Source organism: Ictidomys tridecemlineatus, chromosome 7 (assembly GCF_052094955.1).
Source record: "Ictidomys tridecemlineatus isolate mIctTri1 chromosome 7, mIctTri1.hap1, whole genome shotgun sequence".
Classification (NCBI taxonomy): domain Eukaryota; kingdom Metazoa; phylum Chordata; class Mammalia; order Rodentia; family Sciuridae; genus Ictidomys; species Ictidomys tridecemlineatus.
In genome coordinates, this window is record NC_135483.1 from 70445727 (window position 1) to 70464819 (window position 19093).

At 34.8% G+C, this 19093-nt stretch overlaps 1 protein-coding gene across 1 annotated transcript in view; it reads right to left on the minus strand.

Moving 5' to 3' along the window:
- The window catches only part of Ubxn2b (UBX domain protein 2B), a 31722-nt gene extending 19408 nt beyond the window's left edge, over positions 1 to 12314 (minus strand). Inside the window, exons 1-3 of the mRNA XM_005322992.5 lie at positions 12161 to 12314; positions 6088 to 6191; positions 1163 to 1307 (exon numbers count right to left, since the gene is read on the minus strand). Coding sequence (XP_005323049.2) covers positions 1163 to 1307; positions 6088 to 6191; positions 12161 to 12244 — 333 coding nt within the window. The 5' untranslated portion in view covers positions 12245 to 12314. The remainder of the gene's footprint in view (positions 1 to 1162; positions 1308 to 6087; positions 6192 to 12160) is intronic.
- Positions 12315 to 19093: the final 6779 nt, after the last annotated feature.

The window sequence follows — 19093 nt, forward strand, 5'->3', positions numbered from 1 at the left end:
TTAAAATGGGCAATAGGTTTAAATATAAAATGTGAAACTATAGAACTTTTCTAGATAATAGGAAAAAATCTTTATACCTAAAGGTAGATGAAAATTAAACATCAAAACCATGATCCATAATAGAAAAAGATAAATTGGATTTTAAAATTTAAAACTGGAAGAAAATACAAATTCCAGTGTCGGGGAAAAAATATTTGCAAACCATATGTGTGCCCAAGAATCCATATTGATTAAAATATATAAAGACTTCTCAAAACTGAACAGTAACAAAACAGTTCAGTTAGAAATGGTGCAACAAGGCAAGTTGAAGTGTGCCTGTAGTCCCAGCTACTCAGAAAACAGAATTGCTGGAATCCAAAAGTTTAAGACTAGCCTGGCAATGTAGCAAAAGCCTGTCTTAAAACACAAAAAACAACAAAAGAAAATAGGCAAAAGCCATAAAGAAACATTTCACTGAGAAAGATAACAAAGACAATGGCAAATAAGCAGCACATGAAAAAGAAAATGCAAATTAAACTAGAAACAACTAAAATGTGCCTCAATAGATAAATACTTAAAAAGTGGTATATCCATACCACAGAATGCTACTCAGGAATAAAAGGGGACAAATACTGAAATATACAATAATTCTGATGGAACTCAAGGGGATTATGCTTGAAAAAGGATGCACCCCAAAAGTCATATATTATTCAATTTGTATCACATTCTGAATATTATAAAATTATGGAGATGGAAAATAGATTAGCAGTGGTCAGAGATTAGGGATAATAGGAGAGAAGGTGGTGGGTATAATTATTAAAAGGAACACCACGAAGAACTTTTATTGAATGTGTTAGTGATTGCACAAATCTATACAAGTGATAAAATGATATGGAACCACAGAAAATTCCTGGCTTTGATCTTACACTGTAATCACACAAAATGGTATCATTGGCGAAAACTAGATGAAAGGTACATGCATAGGACCTATCTTGTTGCAAATTCCTTTGAACCTATTTCCAAATTAAAAGGTAAAAAAATCATGTAGAAATTTAAGAAACTGCCTCAATTTTCAGTCATTATTAGATTATAATCTCATAAAATGAAATATTTAAAACAAACGGTTATAAAAACAATGCTTGCAAATAATATTAATGAAATCAGACACAGAAATAATACTAACCTTGGATTTGTCCTCACTTGAAGATCGTGTGGCTTCATTCAGAGGGACGGCCCCATGTTCCCGTGCCTCTTTGAAAAGTTCATTCACAATTTTCCCAGTTGATGGTCGAACAATATGTAAACCATCATGTTCACCCGAATAAAACCTTTAAATGGTATAGTTCATGAATAAAAATGTAGAACAGACATAAGCTACTTTACAAGAAGCTACATATTTAAATGAGGCATTCTTGACTCCTGTGAAGTATTTAATTTTTAAAACGAGATTAAGGAAAAGATCAAACAGGAGACAGTTCCTATACTTTCTTTTATTTTGTTAATTTGTTATTTTTAGATATACATAACAGCAGGGTGTAATTCTGACATATTATGCAAACATGGAGTGCAACCCATTCCAATTAGGATCCCCTTCCTGTGGTTGTACACTATGTGGAGTTACACTGGTTGTGAACTCACATGTGAGCATAGGAAAGTTATGTCCAATTCATTCTACTGTCTTTCCTATTCCCATCCTTCTTCCCTTCCCTTCTTTCTCCTTTGTCTAATCCAGTGAACTTCTACACTTCACCTCCCCACCCTCCCTTGTTAAGGATTAGCATCCACAAATCGGAGAGAACATTAGGTCTTTGGTTTTTTGGGACTGGCTTATTTCATTACTTTCTCACTGAGTTTGCAGAGATTCTGATAGCAAGTTCCCCATGTAGCATAGCAAATGATATATTTGCTTCCTCCCTCTGCTCTCTGTGCCTGCTAATCAAATGCACCTCTTTTCAAATCAGGCTCTTTTGATGTAGTGAGGAAAAGCATTATCTACAATCAGAAGCTAGTCTTCCCCACCAAGGAATTCCCACTTAGTAGCAACCTAGTCAGTGAAGAGATATCTAGATTTATACAATGTAAACATCTAATTCTATACAAAAAGGATTTATTCCTCAGAAATTTTTAGATTGAAAAAAGACCTACTCCATTATGATTTCCTGTGTTAAAAAAATAATTTGGATCATGTGCAGTTTTTTCCAGTGTATTTTCTATGCACTGACTAATTTCAGTGTATTTTCTATGCAGCACTTATCCCCATCCAACTTTATAAATGCTCCTGGGGAAACACAAAAATTTCCTTTACCTAAGATTACTTCCAAGATTTTTTCAATCAAGGGTATCATTAAATATAACCAAAGTATCCCCATCGAGACTTATAGTATAAGATGCCAATCAAAGTTCACATATTTAATTACTCATACCTTCCATTCCAGTTCCAAATTCACACTGAACTGACTCACAAAACAATACTATCATGGGGTAGGAGGAGATTATCCCAGCACTGGAGACTAGGAATAGAAGACACCTTCAAGATTTTTTTTTTTTTTTTTCAGAATTAGCAAATACAAAAGTGAACAGGATAGAGGGAACAGCTGATCAACTCTCAGTTCACTGTAAGTCAAAGGAAAAAATCCCACTAGAAACAAGTAGATACTAGCAGAACCCCATTAACTGCTGTGGGAGAGGCAGATTTTCATCCCAACAGTGCTAGGGAGAAGTACTAAGTTTACCCCGAGCAAGAGCCTATGGAAGCCTTCCTCTGTCAAGTGTCAATTCACACAGAAATACTCACAGGAGTAGTTCTAAGAACAAAAGAATCACAACTTCATTAACCTGGCACTTTTTAACAAACTAAAATTAATATGAATTGTATAAGAGTATACTCTCCTTTGCTAGTCTCTTTAATTCTCAATAATTACCCAAATACTTAAGTTATATCACTAGTGTCCATAGTTCCTATGCAACTCATTTTTTGGCTTTCCAGGATGTACATCATATGGCTATATCCATGACTGGCTTCATAATTTCTTGGGTCCAGTACAAAATAAAAATATAGGTCCCTTATTAAAAAATTATTAAGGCTCTCAAAACAGTAAAGCATAAATGAAGCACAGGGCTCTAAATGTGGGGCCCTGTGTGAGAGAGAGCACAGCTCATACACTCATGAAGAACTTATCCAACATTTTTTTTTTTAATATTCAACCTTATTTTTGACTCATATAAATGTTGGTTCCTATCTCTCCTGTTATATCGATTATATTCTCCTCTATGCCTGGAATTTTGTTCCTTGTCTTCTTTACTTGCCTAGACTCTAATAACCTTTATTATTTATTTACTTTAGGTACTGGAGATTGAACTCAGGGACATTCAACCACTGAGCCACATCCCCAGGCCTATTTTGTATTTAGAGACAGGGTCTCGCTGAATTGCTTTAGTGCCTTGCTTTTGCTGAGGCTGGCTTTGAACTCATGATCCAGCTGCTTCATCCTCCCCAATTTGCTGGGATTATAGGAATACACCACCAAACCTAGCTAGAGTCTAATAATCTTTTAAGGTACAATGGTGTACTAGGCACTTTATATAATTTATCTCATTTAATTCTGAAAACAATACCAGAATACAACTTTGTAGAGGACAGTTAAAATTTTATGTGTGATATGTAGATTTTTGTGGGTGAATATGTTAAGGTAGGTGTTGTATTGTATTTTGAAGGTTTTTCTGTGGATTATGTACCTTATCTTATAAACTAAAAACAAAAATATTATGTCTAAAATTTCAGACAATGAAAATCTATTAGTTTAAAATGACAAGGAACATATAACCGTCTTGATTTCTAACAGTGTTCAAGCAGGCAGACACAGAAACAATATTTTCTATACTAAATAAACAATAGAAATACAATGACACTGGGCAAATGATGATACTGAATGTGAAAGCTTATATTTCAGTGTTAGAAAAATATCACTTAGAAAAAAGATTGCCAATAATTTGCTATACACTGTATCTTAGGTGAGTAAAAATAGCGTAATAAGTCTCACCTTTTAAGGGAGTTTATCCTTTTAATACATAAAAATTCTAGAGATAAAATCTGAGGTACAAAATCCTTAAAAACCGCATTATTGGTTGGAGGTGTAGCTCAGTGGCAGAGTGCATGCTTACCATAAGGGTTCAATCCCTAGCACCAAAACCAAACCAGAACAAAATACATTATCTAACTATTAACAACAACATTATGTCAGCAAAAAAAAAAAAAAAGTAAAACCACTGATATCTTAAGGATTATACAAGGATAGTAAGAAAATTAGTAATACTTTTATCTTTTATTATAAAAACTCAAATTTTGGATTTGCTACACCAAGAGTAAATTAAGTCATTCAAAATATATTCAAACTGGGGAAGCAAAAACCAAATATTTAATAATTAAAACTTAGGCATACAAAAATATATTCAGTACTTTTAAAACTTGGGAGAATGCATAAATTAAGGAAGCAATAAAAAATTATGTTGTTTATATGTATATACGTATATGTAACAAATAAGAATTAAATGATAGGATAGGATATTCAAACCATGCCAAGATACCAACTTGCTGATTACAAAAGAAAAACTGTACCTTACAATGGAGTGATGTGGTGGTCAGCACCTTAACCAAGTGAACATATTCACCAATAGTGGAAAAACTTGAAATTATATGGTTCCTGATGTAATATAATAAAAAGCAAACAGTATCACTTATCTAGTAGTTTTGACAAAAATGTTTTAACAAGAATCTAATCATGAGAAAACAATGATCTAGAAGGTGGAACATTTTATAAAACATTTGGTCTAGACTCCTAAAAAAGACAACGTAATAAAGTTTAGATTATGTAGGCAAGCTAAAAACAAACAATAAAAAGGAAGGGAGAATGGTCAGGCTTCAAAGATTCAAAATAGGATTAATCAAAATCAGTATATGGTTCTTGGCTGGATCCTAATCACAAGAAAAGGTTGTAAGAAGAGTAAAGACAATATCTCATTGCATCACTGTTAATATTTTAAGGTATAATATGTTAGTAAGGTTACAAAGATGTGTGTACTTAGAGGATGCATGCTGAAGAACATAGCGGTAAAGTGCCATGATGCCTACAATTTCCTTTGAAATAGTTGAGTAAAACAAATGAGAGTGCAAGTACACCACTATAATGTTTTAACACAGTAATGATTGGTGAATACATATGAATTATATACAGCATTCACTTGTTGAACTAATCTTTAGATTTTTTGTGGGTTTCAAATTCTTAATATAAAAAGTTGGTAGAGAAGTTATCAATATTGTTTTTATTTTTACTCAGGTCCAGAAAAACATGTCATTTTTATCTCCCCTACAAAAAGAACGTATAGGGACAAATAAGAAAAAGTGATTTCCAGGTAACTTTTTAACTTCTGATAAAATTACAGACTTTCTGAGAATAAGACAAAACAACAAAACTCAAGTTTCTCCACAGGGATAAGATTTCTAGTACTGACAAAGTGTTAATGAAAATATTCATGGCAATAAAGTATAGTTGATTCTTATCTCTTAAATCTCCACAGCTGGTTCTCTTTATAGTGCAGGGATTTTGGCAATAGCAAATACTATCCAGGAGGTAGTTTATTAGACAAAGCATGATACTACAGAAGTAGAGTCAGAAGTTACAGAGTCTTAAACGGACAACAAAAAGCCAGACAGCTTCACCGATGGGCTTTAAGAAACAAATGAACCCTTAAAAACTGATGAAATCACACATTATTTTAGCTTTGGAAGGAAAGGGCCCACAGGTTTCATTGGATCCTCAATGAGTCCTATGACTCAAAAAAAAAAAAAAAAAAAAAAAAATTTAAGGAACCATTGTGCCTAAGAAAAACAGCATTCAAGACATTATTTCATATGATGCCTATTTTACCAGGTATTTAAGGTAATTTTCTCTTAGCATTTTGACTATAAAAATTTTAGGAATAGTAATATTAATAGAATAGTAATAATATTAATTTTAAGAAATCATAGTTTAAAAAAAAACCCAAGACCATTTAAAATAATTTGGGATTACTAAGTTTAAAAGGGCTATAGTTTTTTAAAACAAAACTTACCGTTGAGGTGGTGTTCGTGGGCTCTTAAAGATGGTAGGTTTAGGTCTATCAGACTTGGAAGATTTGCATTTCACTTCATCTTCATACAATTCTGCCAAGGCCAACTGCACAATAACAGACTTGTTATAAAGCATAACACTGGAAATAAACTCTCCTGTATTACTTATGAACAGAAATATTAACTTGAAATTGAGTGGGAAAGACTTCTAACGAAAAAATGAAGACTGTTGCTTCAAAAGATAAACCCTTCCAAAATATACTCATTGTGTATTTCATAAAATTATTCAAAATTCTATTTATAAATGCAAAATGAAGTCACAGTAGTTGCTTATTTTCAATTACCAAGTTTCAAAATCCATATTAGGTAAGAATTCACTTAAAAATTCATATCTACATAATTCTCCATAATTCTCCAATTCTTTTAATATATATATTTTTTTGAGGCAAAGACATATTTAGGAAAGTAAGGCATACATATTCAAGGGAGAAAGTGAGCTATCTGGGGAGTGAGAAGCCTTAAGAATTCTTGAAAATGTTTCACATGAATATGGGCTTTTTTATCAGACCTCCTAAAATAAATTGAGGTATTTTCAAATTTCAAGCACATAAAATTTTTTCAAAAATACTGTTTAAAAGTCTACCAGACATAAAATTTCATCAAATTTAGCAAAATGAGTTTCTGAAAATGAAATAAGAAAATGAATTAAGTGTGTTTGTGTATGTATATGGTTTATGTATCAGTTAGATAGCAATCTTACCAAATTATACATTATAGATATATATCTGGATATCTTCAAAATGAAATAAACCATATTTGTTCTAGAAAAGGAATTCAAAAACAGTATTTCCAATATTTCAGTATTTTTTTCACTTTTGACATCTGGACAATAACTCAAAATTTTTCCTTAATGTCCTTTGTGGCTAGGCTATTCAATTACAACTAGAATAACCATAGTCCTTAGGATTTTTTGGTCAAAAACAAACAAGACTGATAAAGTGCTCCTTTTGGAAGCACAGGAAATATGAAAACCATTTCCATGAATTAAATTCTTTCCTCAGTACAAAAAGAAGAGCCAAGGATTAGGGAAGAGTCAACCTGTTGAAGATGGAAGTAGTAGACTTATAAATTATACATAAAAGAAGACAAAAATGAAAGGCTCTACTTTTTCTAATTTTTTTAATCCCTACTACGCCCTCACAAGTACAACTATTTTCATACTTCTAACATGGAATTTTAGATTTCTAATTCAAATTATAAATTGCTTTATAATCTTAAAGAACTGAAGTCAAATCTTAATTTAGGTGCTTACTGTGTAACTGTGGACAAATTACCTAAGCTCTTTTAGCCGTAGTTCTCAAATCTTTAAATGTCTATAAAAAATTCATAAGGTATGTAAAGCACAAAGCAAGTTGGTTCCATTCCTAAAAGATTATTATTTTAAAAATGTTTTGCATTGATTGTATCAATGATTCCTTTTTCCCAAGATTTCTTCCAGTAGTGTTACCTATGTATCTGCTTACTGTCCTTTATTATCCTACCCTTGAAAAAACAAAGAGGTGGGAAATGGTAAAAACCTGTGAACAATGATGTGAATGTAAAGTTTTCAGCAATTTTACCTCCCTAAAATCTCTTCATTCAGAATTATGTTCTTTGGTAGATTTCCTATGTAGCTGATTATATTATTTCAGCTCTAAGAATTACTTTTATATTATTCCTATTCCCCTTGATGCCAAATGTTATCTGTATTTGGGCCTTCTCAAACAACCTATGTGAAAGCTTTTCTAATTTTCTTAACTAAATCTAATTTTCTTTTCTAAATCCTCATAGTATATCATTTTGTCATTATAGGTTAAGTATCTCTTAACTGAAAGGCTTGTAATAGAATGCTTTAGGTTTCAAAGTTCTATATTTTGGAATAATTGCACAGAATCTACTGGTTGAGCATCTCTAGTCCAAAATTCTAAAACCTGAAATGCTCCAAAATCCAAAATTCATGTTTTAAAACCATTAAGGATTTTGGAGCATTTGGGATTTTCTGATTAGAGATGCTCAATCTGTAATTGTGTACTTTTGCTCTTACATTTTAAGTTTCCCAAGCTATTTCTAACATAGTACTTATTTGGCACTTAACATCCACATTGAGTTTTGAAAGACTAACACATGAATCAGAGATACAGATTTATATATTTTTTAATTGAGATTTTGCTATATTTCTTTTCCTTGTTTTCTGCTTTAAGATTTGAATAAATGCTGCCAATAAAATAATATTTTCCTTCTGAAAAATAAAAGAATAAATAAAGTAATGCCTTTGCCTTCATGGAATGTGAAACATATTAACAAAATAAGAATACTGGGAAAATGATAACCACAGTAAGGAGTCTACCTGGCTGAAAGGTTTAGTTACTTACGACATATCATTAACTTAGAGGTAAATAAATGATATTTAGAGGAAGTTGATGCCATGTTGTATCATATAACATAAATTCATTAGTAAATATTTTAAAAGTGTAATTTATATATTTGATATAGCAGATGACACCACAAAAATATTATTTTATATCGATCAAAATTAATTGAAGTACTGTCAATATCAATATACTAACAATAAAATCTCAAAATTTAAGAAAAGGTTTCTATAATACAGAGAGAGTACATCATGCTGGCACTCCAAAAGTTTTAGACTTTGGACCATTTTGGGGTTTAGATTTTTAGGTTAGGGATACTCAACTGGTAAAATTTATGCAAAAATTTCAAAATCTGAAAAAAATCCCAAATCTGAAAAATTTCTGCTCCCAAGATTTTAGGCTATGGGAATACTTAACCTGTACTGATAATCTTTCCTTTAGAATTTGATATGTGAAGAACTTTAAAAACTGAAGCAAAACAAATTAAAAAATGGAAAAACAAAACTGAAGCAAAGTAACTAAAGACAATCAAGTATGCAGCAAGAGGTTAGCAATACTTATACTCTCAGCCTTATGGTGAAAAGTGCTACAGAATGTAATAAGGGTTTATTATCCAGAATAGCTACACCAATATCACTTGGGAATTTGTGAGAAATACATATACTCTAGTCTTACTCTATTTCTAATGAATTAAAGCTGGGGCAAGGCCCAACCTGCTTTAACAAGTCTTCCTGGTGATACAAACTAAAGTTGAGAACCAATATTACAGAATAACGATATATAACATGATTAGGATACTGGTGGCAATTTTAACACAGTATTAGACATTCTTAATCTTTCCTGACTTACAGTATTATCAAGACCATCCAATTAATTCAAATCCAATTCCTTAATATTGGTTATCCCTAATCCACACTCTACCCCAAATTCGAATCTTAGTATGGAAGCAAAGGATTAAGAACAGAAACTTTTTCCTTTTGACATTATTCTGGAGGAAAACTGCAACAGAAACAAACAATATCTTAATGAAATGTAAAGCTAAACCCTGTGTGTGGATGAACTGAAGGGTCCCAAAACACACAAAGATCTTGCAAACATTCAGAAATACTACTAAGCAGCAGAGATGTTTTTAGACTTACTCTTGTCACTAACAGTACTAGCCCAAACTTTCCCACAGAACATAATTATGAAGCCAGAATTAGACAGGCAGTCAGTGTAGATAGGTAAATCAAGTCAGGTTGGATCTAGGAGGCCAATTTTGAGTGAGTCTGGGAAGTTGGAGACTGTCCCCTGAGGTATCTTATCAAGAACTTGCCCCTGCTCCAACCTGTTGCCAAGGTAACCAGTCCCAGGAATTTCCCCTCCCTACAGGGAGCTATAATGAGGGAAGTAAGAAGAATCTACTGAAAATTGCACTTAACTGGGTAGCCACTTAAACAGGTCTAGATTAAACAAGATAATCCATAAGTAATCAATGTCCATGAAACCAGTTGGTAAGAACATTATCCAATTATTTTAACCTTTGTTAATATACTTTATTTCTTGATATAATCATCATTTACATTATTTTTAAATTTCTTATAAGTCTTTTTATATTCTAATTGGATTCTAAGGGAAAGATTATCAATAAATACAGTATTTGATATAACAAATCACATTCATAAATTAATCACATTCCTACTGACCTACCTACCATAAAGCAGATAGGAGATGAAAAAAGAATCTTCCAATTTAGGGGGGAAATGAAGATATTCTCGAAATTAACATCAGAACATCTCAAATCATTAATAATCCACTGGATTAAGTATGCAAGCAATCTGCCAAATAGCAAGTGCTCACTGTGCACATAAAAGAAAGTGGGTTTAAATTAGAAAAGGGTCTGAGGTTATTTTAACTTTAATGGTACTAAACAGTGACTACATAGTAAAAGGGCTGAGCCCAAGGATAATATAGGGATTTGTGGAGTTCCTCCATAGGCATTACTTAATCCCCATACCCCCACCATCACTATCACACCTTCCGTTTACAAATGATGACAATGAGGCTGAGAGAAGACATTTCTCCTAAATTCACACAACTGTGAAGTGGCATGACCAAAATGCAAACCAAAGTTGATCTAGCCACTAATTCATTTTCTCAACACCTCACACTGCCCTTAGTTCTCTATTAGAAAAGATGAGGTAAATAGAAGCTGTCTGTTCTTTGCTTTTATTTACTACTGAAAAAACTACAGGCACTGGAACTAACATTGAGTTCATCTAACATTAAAATGATCTCTTCATTCTCCAAATTCTCTACCTTATGAACTACTACTTTCAGTCCTCAATGATACATCATTAAATGTTATCCTATTTCTCCAAAAAAGTATGAAGGTTTCCAAAAGGTAGAAATGCCTTTTATACTTCTGTACTATTTAAAAAGGGATATTCCTCAGACAAACTAGATTTAGCAGAATTTACTTATTAGTAAAATAAAGCCAAGCAAAATAACTTATGAAGGGGAGATTCCCAAAACCAAAGCAGGTTAGGAAAACTCCAAGCAACAATGTGATCCTATAACATTTAAAGAAAAATGGAAGGGAGGCTCAGAAAACTTAATTAGCTACTGCTTGGTCAATCAACCATTAACAGCTTAACTACTTAAGTGGGTACAGGGCCACATGTAACCAATCAAAGCTGAGTTATAGTTAAGTTCTGTATGCTTTGGTCTGTTGGGCCCAATCTAGATGCCCTCCTTAAATTGGCAGCCTCCTACAATTTCATTTAATAACTTTCCACAGTATTCCAGCACAGACTATGGGTTAGATGTCCTATTTATCTCTGCATTTCCCAAAGCTTAGCAGTAAGTTAATGGCAGGTGGTCAGTATGTTTGTTCAAAGAAGTAGAATCAAAATGTGGCTATAAATACAACGTTATGTCAACGGTTGTGGATTCAATCGCATTTATTTTTAATGACAGCTCCTTAGATTTATTTGTTGAGTTTTATCAATGATTTTATAAGAGGGCAGAAAAAAGACAAGCATTAGCCAAGTGGTGTTAGCCTCTGATAAACAATAAGATTTGGTTCACTGGTATTTAGCCAACCAAGTCAGTGTCCTATAACAATACAAAGTTTTTATTTCCCTCCCCCATTTCTAAGTGCACTGTTTTAGAGACTACTCTTCACAATCACCTTATACACGTCTGTAGGATGAATTGCTTTAGTTCACCCTCCCCCCTTCCAAAAAAGATACTTGACGGAAAGGAGCCACTTTTACATTTAAGTCATAAAGTTAGAAAGGGCAACCGAGACAAGAAAAAGCCAGCACCCATTATTACTTTCTAAGTGTCTGCGGATTTATTACCATCCATACTAATTCCTTCTCCCAAGTCTCGGGAAGGAAGCTCGCCCGATGCCGCAAAACGCCATTGCAAACTAACAGCTGCTTCGTGCACTAAACACGGGGTAAAAGGGAGACGAGGTGCACCCAGGCACCTGTTTCCACATCCACCACCGTGCAATGCACTTCCCTGGAGTGACCCCCAAGCAGGAGTCTCAATTCCATCCCTAGAGGAAGTCGGGAAAGGGCTCAGCCGAACTAAAGGGGCCTCTGACCCACGCCCGCTCGCGCTGTCACCGGCCCCGCCCCGCCCGCGGCAGCACCCTTGGCTTCAGCAACTCGCGCACCTGTAAGTCCCGCGCGCTCGGGGGCCCTGGCTTAGAAGACCTCCTTTCCTGCTCCTCCGGCTCTGGAACACCACCCTCCGCCATTTTCCGCCGGCTCGCGGCGCCCGCCGCGGACGCGCTTCCTGTGACTTCCGGGGTAGTTGCTTAGCAACTGCGAGAAGGGGCGGAGCCGCGCCGTGAACTCCCGGGGACGGGGCGGAACGCCACGGGGCGCGCTTGCGGTGCAGTTCCCGAGCGCTTGCGTCCGGCCCGCACTTTCTCGCCTGTCAGTCTACTTTCCTTAATATTTTTCGGCTTCAGTCTGGAGTTCACGCTGCTAAACGCTTGAAGGCGCTGTAGACTGCCCTAAAGAGCAGCGATGACTTGCCCGTTCCTAATTCAGCAAGGAAAAGGTCTCTGGATGTTTGATCAGGTGAACATTCGACCTCACCTGCCTAGTGGTAGTCAAATTCTCTCCTCCCTGTCAAGGACTGAACAGCACATGGCCTTCACAGCATGGATTGGCATTGGGAACAAAGAGCACCCTGAAAATTTACAATCCAACTGGAGACCGTTAATCCTTCTTTATTCAACTGGGATTTATTTAAACATCTGTCATATCCCGAGTACTTTTATGCATTCGCGATATGAAAGCAAAAAGAAATAGTCCCAGTCATTGTGAATCTCACAATCTAGAGGGCAAAAGAAAGATGTAAACAGACAATAACATGTAATTTTTAGTAGAGTTTTGAGGAAGTGTTATAGGAGGAACTTGGGGTGGGTTTGAAGGGGGAATATTCTGTTGGTGTCTACTGTGCGCACTATGCAAATGTTGGAGCTCAGAAAATATATCCGCCAAATATGCTGCTTTGGCGTGTTAATTATTTTTAGCCAAAGGCACAACAGCAGGTGCAAGAAGATCACTCTGACCTTCCTTTCTCTTTCTGAAAGGAAGAAACAATCCTCATGTGAAAGATGCCTTCCCTGGAAAGAAGTCTTAATGGCTAAAGACAAGGAGTCCAGGCCCAGAGAAGTCTGTACAAACAGACCACTTAAAACTAACCCACACCTTCCTAGTTCCTTTTCCAAAACTTCCACTCTTTGTTCAGTCTAGTATATAAACCCAGATGCTTATTCAGGTCTTCATCTTCCTTCATTTTCTTTGGTAGACACCCATGTACATGTAAAATTTTATTTAAAATTTGCACATTTTTCTCCTGTTAAGCTGTTTTATATCAGTTTAATTCTTAGGCCCAGCTAGAGATTTTTTTTTCTGCCCCAGAATGTATTCCATATGCAATCTCATCTATCTCTCTATAAAGTTAGCAATTACTATGTTATACCAAAGAAAATATATGTAATGACTAAATTCACTCTCTACTAAATGGAATACCAGATTCTAAACCATGCATTTGTTGTTCTGATACTCTTTTTAATGCAAAATTTTGCACTAAATATCCCTAGCTCTATCTTTAACAAGAATTGACCAGTGCCATTTCAGCTGAGTCTTGAGGGGGAAGTACTTCCAGTAGAACTTGGACCAGAAAGGACCACAAGTAAAGGCAAGGGTAAGTACCAAGACATAGATATTTGAACTATCATTATTTATGTCAGCAGAGTAATACAGGGTTGAAATTTGGGAGAAATTACAAAAGATGGTTATGGGGTAGTAGGGCAGAAACAGATCTAGACCATCAATTTACATAGGCTTCAGCCAGATTCAGAAGGAACCTGTACTTTTAAGTACTTTTAAGTGTTGAATGAGTAGATGGATGAATGAAGGCAAGAGAGATCCATACCCCAAAGTCAGATTTGACTGTCTTCAAAGCTCATTTTTCATTCATGGAAGGTAAGGATAAATCAAAGAGATCTTCATCAGATCTTCAGGAGAGACAGAAAGAAATACAGGCCTGTCCATTTATAAACTATTTCCAACTCCAACTGAAATGGGACTCACATTTGTTTAATTTTACTTATGCTAGATACCATGAGGCCAACATCAAAGATCACTGTAACACACAATGGCTTTGTTCTATCTTTTAAGAGATTTTCAGCTTGTTTTTTAAAAATATTTATATTTAATATTTATAGGACATAGAATATATAGTTGGTATTTTTATGGATTGCATATGTCATTTTGTATAATCTACAGAGCTTTCTGGGGAAGATGTTGTCTTTGTTTTGTAAAGGAAATAATTGAGGACCAGAGAAATAGGATGAGTTTTCTCATGTCACTCAGCTATTAGGTGACTAATAAGTTTTAAATTCAGGTCCATTGCATTCAAAAGTACATACTTTTCTTTTTATACCATCTTTCTTTCTTCTGCAGCTCCTAACACTGATGACTATCCCTTTCCTGAGATTTCCTCAGGATGCTTCTCAACATCCTTTTTTGACCTGATCATCCCTTTTGAACACCCTCTATGGTTTTATCTTCTGTTCACCCTCTAAATAATGTTCCCTAGGATTCTGACTTTGGCCCTCTTATTTTTATGCTGCATATGCTTTTACTATTTATATCATCCTCTCTCGTATCTACTCTTACAGAGTAAAGAGTAAGTAGTAAATTTACACTATGTGTTTAAATAGTAGGTATGTTAATAATAGGAGTATTATACATTTTCATTATTCATAGTACAGGTATGTTACAAAGTCACAGGAAACACTGAACTGCTGAGTACAGGATCATTGTTGTTATGGGAAATACATGGTGAGGGTTCCTAAGAGATTCTGGTTACATTTTCAGTAAATCAATATATAACCACATTTTACACCTGTTTTTGCATAAAGGCACCTTATTTAATATATACTGTTGATTCATTGACATTGAACACACAGCCAACAGCACTACAACTCATTCCAGAAGGAAGATAATCTAACACTCATTGTGCTTTCTCATTAAAGCATATCCACATGGGAACTTTAGATAGCACTATACTTATGGGCCATTTAAAAAATATTTTATTAGTTGTTGATGGATCTTTGTTTATTTATATGTGGTGCTGAGAATCCAAACCAGTGCCTCACACATGCTAGGTAAGCACTGTACCACTGAGCCACAACCCCAGCCTCTTGTGGGCCATTTTGAATAGTAAAACCACCAAAGGAAAGCACAAAGATATTAAAAACACGACACTAAATAGATTACTAAAAAAGACATTTGTTTCTAATTTAACTAAGAGCTGAAGCAAAAAGGCAAAGCATCACCTTTTTTGACCTCAGGTGGAAACATGTTCATTTGATGACTCACAGTTTTTGCTTCTCTGGGCATGTCTGTGAATGACCACAAAAGCACTGCAAATACTGATTGTGAATGACAAATTTTAAAAATGTTAGCAGCAGGCAAATTTCCTAATATTAAAACTGCAAATAATGTGGATTGACTGCATCTAGGATCCCCAAATCTGTTTCTCCAGTACCCAGTTGTTTATTCCAGATATATATTTTTAATTGTCTTTCCAACTGATATTTTCATTTGGATGTCTCAGAAACATTTCATTTAAAACCCAAACCTCTCTTTTTAAAACTGCTACTTTTTCATTCTATCACTTCTTTTATCATCATCTAACTTTAGCTAGAAACCAGAGCCATTTTTAAATCTGTTTTTTATTTAACCTCACAGTTAATAAATCTTTGGATTTCTTCACCCAAATATCTCCTGACTATATCTTCTCCTTTTCACCCTTACCTCCATGGACAGAACCCACATTCTTACAGTTTCTCACCTAGGCTGTCACAATTGCTTCACCACATGCCTCTGCCTCCACTCTGCCTTCCCCATTGATTGCAGCATGATGTCTCAAAAGCACAAAGATGACCATGTTGTTCCTCTGACCAAACCCCCACCACCCAGAGGAAGACAAACACTAACTTCTTCTTATGGAATATAGAACTCTTCCTAATTTGTGGACTTTTTATTTTTCCCGCATCACCTCATTCTCTCCCCTTGTACATTAGCTATCTCGGGCCACTCATCACTTTTCATATATGCCATGTCCTTTTGCTCCTCAAAATTCCTTGGCATGGAATTTTCTTGCCCTCTTTTTACCCAATAAACACATTTTCATCCTGCAGGATCATTTATTTGAATATGACTTTCCTGTACAACTAGAGAACTCTGCACATAGTACTTTCATGAAGGATTTTTTATTGTATTATTATCTGGTGTCTCTAGACAATGACACCCTCTATCTCCAATGCTTGTTCTTAATAGAAACTTGATAATATGCCCTGATTATCTCCCATCTCCACCCCACAGTCACAAATGTGCTGATTTTCAATGCTTAGTATATTTCGATTTGAATTTCATATATAAATGGATTTTTCTCCAATCCATTTGGTTATCTGTTTCCAACTTTAAAATTCACAGGATATAGGATGTAATTAATACACCTGAATTTCTCAGTAATGTATTCACTGATTGTGATGCCTAAGCAGGGATGAACTTCTCCTGGGTGGGTGAAATTACTCCTCTCCAAGCCTGAAAGAGCCAGAAAGAGCCCAAAAGGGACTTATAGTTGAATTAGAAAGGCTTGTTTTACTATTTTATTAAACATTCACTGTGTGAAATTTCAGTAAGTATGAAAACTTAAACTTTAATCCTAACAATTTTTGTCAGCAACCTACCAAATTTTACCAATGCTACAGGGTATGAAAAACAAATATCTTTTTTCTCATCCTCTGAATCTAAGCGCATGCAAATAAGACTTTGTAAAATCTAAAGTTAAATTTGCTATCATAAAAAAGCACTATGGGAACAAAGAAGGTGAAATGAATTCCAGTTGAGGGGACTTGAGGTACCAGAAAGGGTGGCATCAGAACTAACCATTAAAGGATTGGGAGATTTTCAGCAGATGAAGATGATGCAAGGACCTACCAGACAGAGGGGACAGGCCACAGATTCAAAGGGGAGAATGTACAGGGCATGTTTGGAGAATGACGTGAAGAACTAAAGGTTCTAAGCAGTGAAATAAGAGGTCAGAAACAATCAAGAAGGATCATAAATGCAATGTTAAGGAGTTTGGCCTTTATTTCTAGAAACCATTGTGAAAAATCAAAGATTTTTGTTGAGAAGATGATAATATCTGACCATATGTTAATAATGGATTAGATGGATTGGGAAAGTGTGAGACTGGAAGTCAGAGGGGCACCAGCAAAACATTCTGAGATATCTTCAAGGTGGAAGGTATGAGACTGAAAAATAGAAGTGGCAGAGGGTGTTATAATTTGGATATGAGTGACCTGCAAAAGTGCATGTGTTGATGCAGGAATGTTTGAAAGTGAAATGATTGAACTGTGAGATCTGTAACTTAATTAGTTTATCCTAGTTTGAGTGGACTGACTGGGTGGTAACTGTAGGCAGGTGGGACATGGCTAGGGGAGCAGGTCTTTGGGGGATTGCCCTGGTTGAGCTCATCTTCCCGGAGGTCCTTTTCTCTCTCTCTCTCTCTTTCTGACTTCTGGCCACATGAGGTGAACTACTTTCTTCTACCATGCTTTCCACCTCATATCAGACCCAGAGAAATAGGGTCAGCTGACCATGGACTAAATCTCTGAAATCATGGGCCCAAATGAACTTTTCCTCCTCTAAGTTGTTCTTGCAGGTATTTTGGTCACAGTGACGAAAAGCTGCCTAAAACAGTGGGGATGAAGGCGAGATGTGGATTCAGCCTTTCAGCTCAATTGGACCAGGTTTACTCCTGAATTATTGTATGTGAAGATATTTTTTGTCTTTGGCTCTATGAATGTTCTCTTTGAATCTCTAGACTTTACATCTTGTTTTTACAATAATTAAGTCTGTCTATGTTGTTATCTACTTCTGATCTGTAGAGCTTTGGTTGATTAATAATGTTGCCTATACATTCCTGCATAATTTATCCCCTTGTACCACTTCATTTAATTCATTAGTATACTTTTATCCTAAATTGCATAGAGGCCTATTAATTTCTTCTATCTATAATTTCAACTTAATATTAAGATTTTTTTCCTAGATATTTAGAAAAATATAATACACTGTTTAGAGTGTAGGTATTTAAGATAGCACTCTGGATGATTTCTTCCCCATAGAGAGACACCAGAGAAATTGAGATGGTTTTCATTGTTTATGAATGAATAATTTTTATAAGTTTCAACCAATGCATCCCAAATTTGTTTATTATCTTTGCTTCTGCTTAAATGAACAAAAGTAGTCTGTGGCCTTATAGTAGGTGTGTTTGAGTCAATCTGAATTTATTTAAATACTTTTCTTATAAGCTTTATTCTATGGTTATTGCTAAGAATTATAAATAATACAGAGAAAAATCTTAAAATTACTGTAGTAGAAGGAGGTTATCACTCTAACAATAATGGATTAAGCTTCAGAATACCAGGAAGTGTTATTTTCATTTTAAGGGGCCCAGAAAAATCTTGATATTTTATTTGAACTTTGAAATGTTTGCTGTTCATCCAAAAATTAAACAACTATTTCTAGGACAATTTGACTGAATATTCTAGAATGTTTATTTTATATCTGATGTTTAGTAGCGTGGGAGATACCAGAAAGTAACATGCTAACTCTACTAGGTTTTCACTTGATGCAAATGATAGGTTCTAAAGACTCTTTACAATATGGCTATCAAGTTATCTAAGAAAAATCTGGGTCTATAGATGTCGCAGTATTGCTAACATTACTGATTATAATTGTGATGCATTATTATTCTATACTGACTATAATTGTGATACATATTATTCTACATTTGAGAAATGTAAAATAACAGTAAATTGTACTTGTGTTATATATATATAGTTATTAAATGAAACACTCCTTTCTTTCCCTTTTTTTTTTCTCTCTGTCTCTCTGCAAATCGTGTGAGAATAAAGTGCTTTACCTTTCAATCTGAGAGACCATTTATTTTGGGTTCCAAATTCTTCACAACTGCCTTCTCTAATCCCATTGTCATAAGGCTTAGTTCTGCT